Below are 14,080 nucleotides of genomic sequence, written 5' to 3' on the forward strand. Positions count from 1 at the left end.
TACCGTCGGAAAGGGAAAATTCGGAAATGGTCTTCCCCCAACCCTTTAAAACGTTCAGCGTAAAGGCTCGTCCAATGAAATTTGTACACAACACTGCCTTAGCGTGTTTTAAGGCTCCTAGATGGCAGGCTGTTCCTTCCCCTAACCAATCTAATCAGCCCAATATCTCGGGCATGGTTCCCTGAAACTTGATACACAAACCGGCGAAGTTTTCCCTCCCTCTCGTCACAGGGAAAACTCTACCGAAAATCGTCGTAGCGTTAGTTTGTTCCATGATTATACTGACTGTTCACAAATAGTTCTTTTCGTAAAGTAACGTGGCTTTCTTGTTTTAAAGTGGCTCTTACGTCACAATCTGTTACTTTGACAAGCCTACGAGCGCGTGCTACAGTCGCCAGGGGAATATAGCTTTTCTAGCGCACGTTAAAATCGCCCGTGCGGGGATTAATAAAGCTGGGTGCTGTTGACGTAAGAGCAACATGTTCACAAGTTGGACAAGACCAATTTTTATTTTATAAAATCAACTATTACTTAACGCATAAAACGACACTCCTATCTCCCTGTAACGAAGAGTAACAATTGGAAAGACCCACACCCCTAAAATACGTAATATAATCGCACCACCTCAAATATAATAGTAGCATAGACTCGTTAGTCTTTATTTTTTTTGAAATTAAGCCTTTTTATTTATTGAAAAATAGATTACAAAAAATAATCAGCTATTCACCACCTTAGGCCCAAGTCATCTAGCGACTTAAAATGCCTTTAAAAAGGTGGCCGGGTTACAATGCGTAGGAGGGTGCTGGCAAGCCCTTAATGCCACGCCAGCCAACAGCTCCCTACACTCACAATTACCTTTCATCTCTACAAGTTTTTATGGAAAGGGGAAACCGAAGAACTTGAGGGAAAACCACTTTAAACAGTGCGGAGATAACTCAACGCCGAAGGAGTAGTTCCGAGTTTTCAGTTTTTCACCCAGTGCCACAAGTTGGGATCGAACTTAAATTATATTAATTTTTAACAATTTATTTTATATGGGATATATAATTTAAGTCCAAGTCCACTAACTAGATTATAAGTTGTCTGAATTTAATGCTCTACAATGTTTATCTGACGGCGTTATTGTTTCGCTAATTTTGAATTTCAGCTTCCAGTGCCATTAATAGATGGCACCACGCTCACCAGTAAAATCGTTTAAAAAAAAATCTGACAGATCTTCAATAACAATGGCCTCATCATAACACAGATGGCAATGATAGAGCCGGCAGTCACTTTAAAATAAATAATAATTAAAAGTCCGATATAAATCTGTGACATGTGACGCAACATTTTATCGACCCCCCCCCCTCCGGTACGTAATTTGTGAACGGCCCAAAGTCGTTGTTCCTAAGTACAAATAAATACAGTTTTGTAAATTGTGCACTGTCAACTACATGTATGTAAAATCTTATTCATTTTTCAGGTCTTCTCGCTACATGGAAACGGCTCAAAACCATCTGTTCATAATGCAGGATGCCTGGGAAGCCCGTGTTTTTCTGTTTTCACCCAAATCAGTCGTTAACGATTTTTTGAAGATGCACTTCTGGTTTCTTCTCCCAGTTTTCCGAATATGGTTCATCGGAATGCTTCTTTCAGCATTCATCTTCTTTCTTGAGAAGTTTCTCGGTTGCGCTTTTGTACAAAAGTAACGTAATAGTTTCAATGATAATTTGATGACAAAACATTTTCTCAAAACTGACATTCTCACCCACCTCCGACTGCGAGCTGCAACCGAATCGCGTAATATATTATCGCGGAAGTATTTTTGACCTTGACTAATTTAGACACTAGGGGGCTCTGTGTTGAACTAATTCTCCATTGAACAATAAAACCAGTTCCGAGATAATTTTTTTCTAGTTGTCATATCTAATGTTATTACGTTACTTATGATACATCCAAGTATACATGTATATGTATTTATATATAGGAAAATTACATTTATGAGACAATTGTGAGAGTTTCTCCCAATCCACCTCATTATCTGCCAGTTTCCGAAGCCTATATATATTTTTAGTTTAAAGTTAGAGATATGTTCGAGCACATTATATATTTGTTATTATATTTATATTCATACATAAAATATGAATATAAATTGTTGACCTCACATCTCTTCCAACAAAAAACGTCTGCAAATCAAAAATCAGCTTCGTTAGGTACCAAAAAATTAATTATAATCAGCTAGGCTAAAACCCAAGGCACCAACTGAGGCCCCAGTCATGCAGCGACTTTCAATGCCTTTAAGCAGGTGGCCGGGTTATAATGCATAGGAGGGTGGTGGCAAACCATTCAAGTCAGGCGAGCCAACAGCTCCCTAAACTTACTATTACCGTTAACCTCAACAAGTTTTTATGGGAAGGGAAAACCGAAGAACTCTTGTTGCGAGGTGAAAGTGCTAAGCACTCCGCAAGCCCATTGAAAACAAGAAATATTCACCCTATATTATCAGGAACTGCTCTACCAATGGGCTAGGGAGGGCTAAGCCCTAGGGCTTACGCTACGCCCCCTTTGGTTCGCCATTGGAACCTAGATAGGTAGCGGCTAAAGCTGACGCTATTAGTTTTTCCTCATCCTTATTCGTAAATTTGGTTTATATATTATGATACTTGCATTTAAATATAATTTTTGCATCGTTTGCTTATATTTTGATAGGTTCATTTAAGAAAAAACTTTTTTTATGACTTTTAATTTGTCTGTAGCAGACGCGAGATCAGCGGTTACCAATTTTGTTTTGCTCTGGAACCCTAAATTATCCACTTAATTCTGTAGGAAACCCAACTCATTTTTTTTACTTATCTTAAAAGAATCTTGACACAAACAAAGATGGGCGCGCTGTAAATTCTCGGAACCCATGTGACCCTTCCACGGAACAACTTTTGGAAACCGATGCGCTAGATCATAGGCGCAACTTCGGAGAAGCTAGCGCCGGTACGCCACCTAGGCTCGTTTCGGTCGCGAATAATTTTTTTAGAATATAATTGTAAAGTATTCAATGGCGACCCGACCACATGAAAAATAAAAATATTATAAGCCCAGTGGTCAAAATCTATTGAACTCTACGCCTACTAGCACTTACATCTTGCGGAATTTTATAAAGTAACATTGGCCTTCCTGTTTTGATGTTGCTGCTGCGTCACGGGTGACGTATCTGTGACGTTTTTCTACAAAAGGCCATGGACATAAGGCTAAATTCGACGAGGCACGCTGTTTTTAAGTATAATCTGAACTGAACTTCTACGTATTTCGTGACGAATGAGCTACATAAAAACAAGTTCAGCAAGCGTTGCTTATTTTATGAAAAGGCCTATCCTTTATGTTTTTGATATACATTATAGATTTTTTTAAACATTGCTTAGTTGAAACACTATTTTCTGGTAGCATGTCCATGTCTCATTTATGTAGCCTATATAAATAAGTAGTTGTTGTTCTAGTTCTGTATTGTAATCTATTTTTATATAACTTTGAACCATAATAGAATCTATAAATAGCTAAAAGTATATAAATAAAGAGACGTATCCATCCAAAAGAATTTTTTTTATTAACATCTATGTACTTGAAATAATCCTCCCCACTCATTTTGGTTCCAAAACGTATTTGGAACAAGTTTGCCCAGAAGGCGAGAAAATCATTATGATGTCGTAAGGGAAAAATTTACATCAATATTTCTCATTCAAGCGCGACCTACCTAAACCACCAATGCACATGGTATAAACGAGGGCACACCACTTAAGTACTTTTCTACACCAGATTTTTAATTGTCAGATTTTCCCGATTACTAATTTTTTTTTGATTATCAGTGATTTTTTATGATTTCAAAAAAAAATCTTGGATTGTTGAAAGAAACCCGCCTATTTTTGGTTTAATATTTAAAGGTGATTACCCTTACATAAGGCCCTTACTCCCCTTATCCCCATGTGAAAATTACCGTGGTACCCCTTCCCCCCCTTTCCCATGTGATAACTACCGTGGTACCCTTTCCCCCATTTTCCCATGTGATAATTACCTTGCTACTCCTTCCCCCCTTTCCCATGTGATAATTACAGTGGTATCCCCTCCACCCTTTTCCCATGTGATAATAACCGCGGGACCCTCTCCGCCTTTGTCCCACGCGATAATTACCGTGGTACCCCCTCCCCCTTTTCCAATGCGATAGTTACCGTGGTACTCCGCTCCCCTTTTCCCATGCGAGAATTTCCGTGGTACACTTTTCCCCGCCAAAATAAACTCAAAAACTCACAGGCGTCCCAAACCCCTCTTTTCTACTTGAAACACCGAAATTCCAGAAACCAACTCAATGACAAAAATATACTCAATGACCTAGTATTAAGGCAAAGCGCTAGGCATACCTTCGGTGTGGACCTCCGTGTAACTGCGGCGATGCCACGTTAGAGTCGCGAATGAAAGTCAGACAAAAATGCGACGATAGGGGCTTAGAGTTTTATTATGTAGATAGTTGTTTAGCGTTGCAGACTATTATAGCGATCATGCATTTACAAAATTGATCATTTCAAAAGTTTTTTAAAGTAAATTATTTTATAAATTTCAATGTAGTCGAGATTTCTAATCTTCATGGCAACAGCGCTGAGTCTGTGAAGGATGGTCCACGCTGCAACAGTAACAACACTCGCGGATAGCTACACGCAACTGTTACAAAACACTGTCCTTTAAAAGGACATGCACCGTATATGCTTCATTTAAACGTCATTATACATATCCATTAGTACTTTGGTGTGCCTGTAACAAATGGCGAAACCCTTCTTGGTTGGGATCAATTGCCCTTCAATTGCCCGTACCCTGGAATCATCTCCCTGATATCATTTTTTTCGATTCTGATACGTTCTATAAGTTAAATACGTTTCGTCTCGGAACTGCTGAAAAAGCACAATGATCCAGGAGTGTTATCCTTCTCGAAGAGAGCCTGATTTTCATCTTATTTCTGTATAATTCATGAAAGTCGGCTACGTCTAAGGTGATTTTCGTAGTACTAGCGTACTAAGCGCACGTAGAGTTTCGGGGTGATAATATTGAATAATGAAGAAAAATAAAGAACTAAAAATTTTTATTCGTGGATGAAAAAAATTGAAATAATGAAGTAGAATAATTAATTATTTAGTATTATCAAACAAGTCTGAATTTCGTATACAGAATCCCCTAGAATAGTTTTAAACAAACTGTGCGAGTGTGCAATAATTATATTGGCTGTTTATGTCACGTGATTTTCAGTTCTTTAAAAACATGTCCACCAAGTAGAAAAAGTTCATGAATTTCTCCATAGTTTTACTTTTAATCAAATTAGGTAGATTGCCTTCAAGATGTTCCAGATTTAAGATTTAATTTACCTACCCTCTTTTTTACATAGTACTTCTAAATATCAGCTATAAAGGGTGGGAGATTAAGCAGTGGATCAGCCTCGTTACGTATTCGTACAATAGGTGTGATGCGCCATTTACATACGCCACTAGGATAGTTTTAGACAAAAATCTACGATATTCCACGTGCCCCGTAATTTTGCACTTTGGACTCCCGATTCACATTCCGTGCAATGAACCATTTTCTGGAGAAACGGTTGAACTGCTGATAACATAGTATCAATTTTATAATTATCTACCCCCCCCCCCGCGAGTGAAAGAAGTAGATGTGGTAACCCGCTAACCGAAAGGTTACCCTTGTACACCGGTAAAATAAAAATAAAACAATAAAAATACACTTTACTAATGCGACCGATTGAACCGATCGATAAAAGTTGAAAGGGCCACTCATCGTAGCACGAGTGGAGTATTGTTTGAAATGGGCCAATTGGCGCCTTTAAAACCCACACTGCACCCGCGTGGAGGGAGAAGAATCGAGGCTTCCACTTGCTTTTTAAGAATAGAGTTTGATACATCCTAATTTATTCAACCTTTTTCGAAAGATAAAACTTATTGTCTCTAAAAATGAACAGATTTTTAATGACAATAAATGTTAAACTGACGTTTCTTATCAAGTATCCGAATGTAATTGTAAAAATGACTGAACAGACAACTTGGCCAACGTTATTATACCTAAATTTCAAGCAATTAAATAAGTATAAATAGCATCCCATCATAGAAATAAAAGTATTTAGCTGAACAAGTATTTTCGACCTAGGTGGCGATAGAAACAGATAGCAATACATGTAGGGCAGTTCGAATATCAGCGATGCAACTGAAACCGAAAAGAGTAAGAAGCCGTTGTTAATTTTGAAAGAGCGTATTTGGCTAAACAGTATACTAAACAATCCACCTATCAATCTGTTCATACGTTTGCAAGAGTCCTCTAGAGAGTAACAGCCTTGTTCGAGTACTTCGCCTTCAACAAAGCCGAATGTGTAATTCTTGGAGCGAGTCATTAAACCGAAAGCGATATCTTCCGTTAAACAAAGAGCCGGTTCCATGTCGAAAGTCACGTCCTTTTCCGCTCCAACCTTCGCGACTAGGAAAGTTGTTCGAGCGAAAAATACGCATTTACCAAAGAATTTGTAGTGGAAACGTAACAATCCGTAATCGTACAAATGCGAAAGGTCAGTGCATTTACTAAGAACGGAACTGTCGCAGCCGTAATTGTGGTGAACGGCGCCATTTCCGAAACAATGTTTGTTTTCCGAGATAAAGTTTTCAATTCCATAGATGGCGTTAGTAGTCAGCACGGCGTCTTCGTCCAAATGAACTATCCAATCGTCGTCCTTCAAAATATTCACGGAATCCTCAAGACAGTATTGGAGATTTCTCGATTTGAACAACGCCCCTTTTTTGGTGGAGTACGCGCGAGGCACCACAATTTTCCTCACAACGGGACCGCTTTGGATGGTTTCAATATCCGCTTCCGTTACTATTTCGAAGAAGAAGTTTTTCAATCTAGCGCTGACGCAGATTTCCATATTTTTGTCAATATTTCGTTTTACCAATTTAGGGTAGCAGCCTTTCGTGACTATTCTGAAACATATTTTTCGCTCATTATGGCTTTTCAAAGATTTCCGTTTCACTCGCGAAGGGAAGGAGTTGAAGAAAAACAAGCCGAAAATTATGGACATAATCACTGGGAAATTCAATAAACGTACGACGTAAATGATGTTGATTAAATTAGGCGTCGTAGTGCTATGCGCTTTGTCATTAAACGGTCCATCTCTGTTTGGAGCGAGAATGCTGAGCAGCGCCAAAGTCACGATAATTGTCCGGTGGATCAAATTCTTCATTACACTCGCATACTATTCAAATTACAAGAAAAAACTAATTAGAAATAATAGTAGCGTAAACAATTAAAAAATGAAAGTTGTTATAAACTACATGTAGTCGGAATCGGGGAAATGTGTGAACAATAAAATATAGGTATGACAAGAATTTAATAAGTTTGCTCATTCGTGGCAATTTAAAAAATAATAAAGAGTTTGGAAAATTGGGGATAACAACTGCGAGATAATGACTTAATTTTAAATCCTTGTTTGACAACCCGGTATAGGATGATATATTAAATGAATTACAACAGAAAAAAATAATCAACTGCGCCCTTAGCGGCACTTAAATTCGTTGATCGGGATATTTTATTATCTCTTTAAGCGGAAAATGGTGGGGAAATTAAATAAATTTAAAATTTCTGCTTGTTGAATTTTAATTAGCAGTTCCTGTAAACGGCGCCAACCTGTAAACAAACCATCTAAATCAACGTAGTAGTTTGAAGTGTCACCCTTTAGATCATTGCTTTCTCTACTAAAATTCCGCCATAAGACCTTTCCATCTACCCACCATATCTCCTCTTATGATCATTCCGGGAGATAATTATTTTGATCTATATTAGAGAGGCAATTTACAGTAAGGTTAGAGAAAGGTGTTACTGTTCCGCGATTGAGATTATCATTCTGATATCTAATCTCAATCGCGGAACGGTAACAGCCAAGATTTTATCTCTGCCTCCTTCCCCCTTTTTCCTCTCCCCAATCGCTGGAATATAATCGCCAAGATTCTCTCTTCTCCCCCCTCCCCTTTTTTTTGCACCTCCCCAATCGCCGGAATATAATCGCTAGGATTTTCTCTCTGATTTTCCCCATTCCCCAATCTCCAGAATTTGTTTTAATCGCGCAGATTTCTGGAAGATGGAATCTACTCTTACTCCTTCCCCTCCCTCGTTAACCATAATTTTCATTCTCCAGATTCTGTACTACCCGAGCTGTTATCTTCGTTAACCGTACCGCCACTGCCTTCTAAATACTAGGCCTGGAGATACAAAAATAAAGGGGGTGTAAACATAGATTTTCTAAAATTCCCTAGATGTCGCTCTCCTGAGGTAAATGAACGCGGTAATTTTGAATTTCGGAATGAAGGTAATGTGGTAGTGCACAGCAAATTAGAAGGGAATTTTAAGTACCTGGATTTTATAAGGCTTAGTTGATTTTTGTTAGTCCAATATGCTAGTTAATGATTATTAAAAAGCAGTAACTTTGTTAATTTGCATATTTAATTAAAATCAATTATATTCAGTGATTAGTCTCACCAGTTTCAAAGTGTTTAAGCACTTTGTCATCAGACGATGAAATGCTAAACACTTTGAAAGCATTTAAACTAATCACTGTAATTATCATCAATTTTAATTAAATATGCAAATCTAACGAAGTTTCTCCTTTTTTATAATCATAGAATTTAGGTCAAATAAAACCAAAAATATTAAAATTCATTAATAGTTTATTTGTTTAAAATATCACAGTTACATTTTAACTTTTTTACGTGAAAGTGGTTTCGAGTAGAGCTTCTTGTACTTTTCTTTTTGATCTGTTAGGTCTCTGGCATAATTATCATGTAACGGCCCGACAAATTTGATTAACAAAATTTCCGTTAGTGGGAGATAAGTATCACAGCTACACTTCAAAGCCCTTGAAAAATAAGGTTTAATGATATGGACTAGTATCAATAATGAACCATTTTTTGAAATAAAAGGCATAGCCTCTTTTACAATATCTGCTATTACACTTAAAATATTAATAAGAAAGTTGCTGCGATACCGGTATCCTCCTCGATCCAAAAAGTGTATCAGACTTAAAGCGTTGGAATTAGACCTTGGTTGCGAAACTCTATCCAAACACATGTCGCATTTGCTCTGTTCTTCCGTTACTCGAGCAATGTAACCCCCTATTAATGCAATTGCAGTGTTTGTTAAGGTGGGCATTACAGAATCTTGTGGTGAAATGGTAGTAATTCTCTAGAGGATATTTACTACCCAATCTGGCAATGATTTTACTTGTTTTTCAATTTCCTCTGGGGTTATCTTTGGTCTCAATGGCACCGATTCTTTTAACGACTTAATAGTGGTGGTAAATTGCTCCATTTTCTCAGGTACTGTGTATGCGTTCCCAAATTTGGATGGCTTTATAAGACCGATTTTTAGGGTATTTTCAATTGAAGTCGTGCAAGACCTGGCGTCCATCATATCATTGTAGCCACCTTTGGGTCTAAGGTGACTGAAAAATATTTCTACACTGTCAGATGACAATTTGCTAGTGAGAACGAACATAAAATCAGTCTGCAGGAGGTATTTCACCAAAGCTACTGTAGATTTTGAAGTTAACATCATTGCCTCGAATGTTTCCTCACTGACTTTCAATGTTGATTCTTGGTATTTCGCTTTCTTTTTTCCAAAACAAAACAGTTGCTCAATTAAGAAGTTTGCTTTAAAATTTCCTTCGTTAACAGCAGCGTTAATTTTTACTAACTGTGGTATTACACTTTTCCCTAAAATTGTACTTTTGTTTTCCAATGCTGTAACTTCTAATTCAAGTTTTTTGATAACTTAATACATGTGACGTTGTACTTGTACTTTCCAATTTACTATTAGAGTCCTTAGAAGAACAATTCTTAATGAAGCAGGAATTTACCATTTTAACTAAAAAAATCGGGAACTTTTTAAAAGCATTTAAATATAGGAACTTTCTGTTTTAGATTGCACATATCAGACGGAGACCTAAAAAGAAAAAGGGAAAAACATTAAATCTATACCATCTATTGCCAAGGCTTAAGTAAAACATCATGCCTAGACAACAATTCTTAATAAAACTTGGTGGGTTACTAATAATGAGTAATCTTGCAGATACAAGCATATAATTTACACCTTATTTCCCAAATTTATTCTAAATTATGGAAAATATAATTCATAAATACCTGTGAGTTTCTTCGGCCGTATTTCGTCCGCCATATTAGAAGGACGTCACGCAATATGATTTTAACCACGTGATCGTCAAAAAAATTCGCAAAAGAGAGACACCTAACGGAGCATAGGTGCAGATTCAAAATGTTATTTAAAAAATCTCTACGGTCTACATTTCCAGGCCTAGTATTTAGAAGGCAGTGGTACCGCAATCAGTAGACTCTCTCTGCTCCCTCATTAACCATAATCCCCAGAACGTTTTTTCCAGCGCTGTTATCTTCGTTAACCGTACCGCAATCAGTAGACTCTCTCTGCTCCCCCTGTTAACCATAATCCCCAGAACGTTTTTCCAGCGCTGTTATCTTCGTTAACCGTACCGCAATCAGTAGGCTCTCTCTGCTCCCCCTGTTAACCATAATCCCCAGAACGTTTTTTCCAGCGCTGTTATCTTCGTTAACCGTACCGCAATCAGTAGACTCTCTCTGCTCCCTCATTAACCATAATCCCCAGAACGTTTTTTCCAGCGCTGTTATCTTCGTTAACCGTACCGCAATAGCTATATTCTCTCTGCACGCCCCATCGCACCGCCCCGTTAACCATAATTGCTATCTCTCAATCCTAAGTCCGTAATCAGTAGACTCTCTCTGATCCCCCCATAATTTCCACTAGCGCTTCCATTAACCATAATTTTCATTATCTAGAATTTCTCCCCCCTGCCCTCTTTGTTCACCCCGTTAACCATAATTGTTATCTCTCATACTATCGCTCCCAATCGCTAGAAATCGGTTTTTCCCCCATTCGCTATAAATCGCAGCAGTTTGCCATAATTAGTTTTATCTCTCCGAAATAATTAATGTACCCAAAATTGGACCGCCAGTTTATTCTTTTTAGGGGAATCTCTATGGGAGTTTAACATTACAATAAAGCTAAAAGGTCCAGTTTGGGGTACATTTGGTCTGAAATGGGGTACATAGGGCCGAAAATGGTGACTTTGGTCGTTCATAGGGTACATTTGGTCCATTTTGGTCCATTTTTGGGTACATCAGAAATGTAGTTGGAAAAACGAAGAGTTGTAATTTTGTCCACCCAACCCCAAACTCCATAAATTTATCGGTATAATTCCGAAACTCTAAAATTTCTTTATCGCTTCCCAACCCCTTAATTTCTAATCTATAGGCAATAATAACAAGTTATTTAAATTTAATTAATTTTTATTTTAGAACTTTGTTTACATGATTAAGTAAAATTGGTTCTACGACTAGTCCGATATTAAATATAATCCGTTTAAATCGTAATTTATCAATATAATTATAATTAATTCGAAATGGATATTTACAATTTCATGTAAAGGGTTGAAACGACCTCCTGCAACTTAATTTAATTAAAAGTTCTAACTTACGTATTTGTAGTGTCTAACAGCAGTATCGTCTGACATACGAGGGACAGTCACACACGTCGTCTTCTTGAGGTGCAGATGAGATACATTTGTCAGCGACAGTAGTTGCTTTTGGCGTAGGTGGAATGTCCCATTCTTGCGAGATATACTTTTTTTCCGTAGGTGAATTATCCCTTGACGGACAGCGTGGGAAGGAAATGGCGTGTTCAAGTTCTGGTACGTCTCCTGATTCCCAGTTTCCTAAGACAATTTTTCGTTCATATTATCAAGGAAAAGTTTAAATATACGTGTCATTTTGATGGTCAAATAGCCCAGTATGGAACTGCCAGATGATAAAGTCAGACGTCGACGGGAGCGCGGGGCACCACCGGGGCACGGACACGGGGCACGGGAGCCAACGTCTGACTTTATCATCTGGCAGTTCCATACTGGGCTATTTGACCATCAAAATGACCAAATACACGTATATTTGAACATTTCCTTGACTATACGAACGAAAAATTGTTTTAATCATAGACTAAAAACTTTGCAATTTTAAAAATTATTAAGAAAAAAACTTGATAAAAATGTTTTTAGTCTATGATTAAATATATCCTTAATAATTTGAAAAATATATATATATATTTTATTATTGCATAATAAATATAGACCAACTAAAATTAATGATTCTTAACTAATTAAAAAAATTAATACATAATAATGTAATGTACTAATTTAATTTAATAACTGAAATTATTAGTGGTTTAATAGTTTTTTCATAATTTTTAGATAGCGTTATATTGGTTTTTGTATTTGTGTGTGTGTGTGTGTGTGTGTGTGTGTGTGTATGGGTGTGTGTGTGGGTGTGTGTGTGTGTGTGTGCGTGTGTGTGTGTGTGTGTGTGTGTGTAATGACAATATAATTACCAAAACATGCATATAAATGTAACATTTATTTTACATTAAGTATTTATATGCTTTAAGCGCATTCGAATCTTCTTTAACTAAGAACTCTCTGCATAATTAATTTTTATAAAGTAAAAAAATAACCTTATTAATAGTTAATTAATAAGCTATATAAATAATTATGCTTTATATGCGCTAAGTAATGTGTTTACTCTATATATTAAGCTATTTTAAATACCATTATTGGCTGAAGTACATACCATAAATATAATATAGCAAATTTGAGTGTGTGTGTGTATTGACAATATAATTACCAAAACAGTAAAAAAATAACCTTGTTTAGCGTTTTACGATTAGAAATTTATTATCAATGATCGTTATCTAGTGATATACCATTTCTTATCTTGATAAGTTTACAGATAGAGGTAACCATTATTACGTTACAATGTGGTTTTTGTTATGGAACCAATGACAATAAGCTTTAAAATTTGCTTATCTTTGAAAAAAAAAACGTCTCTTATTTCCAAGAACTTGTATATTTATCTAGAATGTACTAGAGCTAGTAGATATTTTGGATGAAAGGCGATCTAAAATTTATGCTTGTTTACTTAATTATTTCATTTAACTTCATTTCGGGTATGAACACTGTAGTACAAACATTGATCATAATCGATATCCTTAAACAATCATCAAATTGATAATAATTTATTTTTAATGATTAATTAATCTCTTGTTTTATTTTTTTATTACCTTAAGACATTTTCTCGTTATTTAATAAAGTAATTGTACATTATTTATCGTTATTTAGTTTTTCGTTGAGCAAAGTTTTTAGTCTACGATTATTTGATAAAAAACGTCTCTTATTCACAAGAACTTGTATATTTATCGAGAATGTACTAGCGCTATTAGATATTTTGGAGGAAACGCGATCTAAAATTTATGCTTATTTACTTAATTATTCCATTTCACTCTAGCCTTAACCTAAACAGTATTTATTCTTTATATTTAAATAAAGCATATGATGTTTTTATATTGACAACATTCAGATTAATCAGAAGCGAAGATATAAGAAAAGGTTTTTATTGGAATATCCATTTCAGAAGATCAACGCCAGTGAATGAATTAGGCTAAATTTGGAATGATGTAATGAATAAGGGAATTGTACATAGCATAAAACTGAATTGTTGGAAGATACAAGGTTAAATCAAATTAATGTGAAAAAAATGGAATGAAGGTGCTGAATAAGTAAACGTTATCTGAAACACTTAACTTGGAAGAAAATCAAAATAGGGCTGATATTATTTCTACCCTCAGAACCGACATTTTATACTTTATATACGGAGATCCCTCAAAAATCGAGAACAGTTTATGAATAGACTCGGTTCGAGTAAAACGTATGTGTTTGTCTTCTTCGAATATAATCCAAATGGGTCGAAACAAATATATTCAGTGTCCAAGTTGCGAGAAACGAATACGTGGCTATAGATTAAGAACCCATAAATGTAAACGTACATCGTGTACAACGTGCAATAAATCGTTTAAATCACAACTGAGTCGACATATTAGACGTTGCAGTCTAAGCCCTCACAAAGTAAACTTAGGCAAAGTAGAAGCGGAA

General features: G+C 36.3%; 1 protein-coding gene across 2 annotated transcripts; it reads right to left on the bottom strand.

Annotated features, from left to right (window-relative positions):
* Positions 1-5,309: 5,309 nt before the first annotated feature.
* On the bottom strand, positions 5,310-7,244 carry LOC149951524 (beta-1,4-mannosyltransferase bre-3-like). 2 transcript variants are annotated; one of them, XM_090170056.1, is made up of 2 exons: positions 6,316-7,244; positions 5,310-6,219 (listed from the first exon to the last, which is right to left on the bottom strand). In XM_090170056.1, exons 1-2 carry the CDS (start codon positions 7,082-7,084, stop codon positions 5,927-5,929), a joined length of 1,062 nt encoding a protein of 353 aa, XP_090026182.1. In that variant the 5' UTR covers positions 7,085-7,244; the 3' UTR covers positions 5,310-5,926. The 2 variants fall into 2 exon arrangements, with proteins under 2 accessions (XP_090026182.1, XP_090026181.1); XM_090170055.1 differs by having other exon boundaries at positions 6,298-7,244.
* Between the last annotated feature and the right edge of the window lie 6,836 nt (positions 7,245-14,080).

Source organism: Leiobunum rupestre, chromosome 3, assembly GCF_980474605.1.
Source record: "Leiobunum rupestre chromosome 3, qqLeiRupe1.1.hap1, whole genome shotgun sequence".
Taxonomy (NCBI): Eukaryota; Metazoa; Arthropoda; class Arachnida; order Opiliones; family Sclerosomatidae; genus Leiobunum; species Leiobunum rupestre.

What these genes read in the sequence shown, in the direction of transcription:
- LOC149951524 (XM_090170055.1), bottom strand. Translation starts at nt 7,084, where the DNA reads ATGTCCATAATTTTCGGCTTGTTTTTCTTCAACTCCTTCCCTTCGCGA. An exon ending in ACGTATGAACAGATTGATAG is followed by an intron (nt 6,220 to 6,297) that starts GTGGATTGTTTA and finishes TTTCGGTTTCAG; the next exon opens with TTGCATCGCTGATATTCGAA.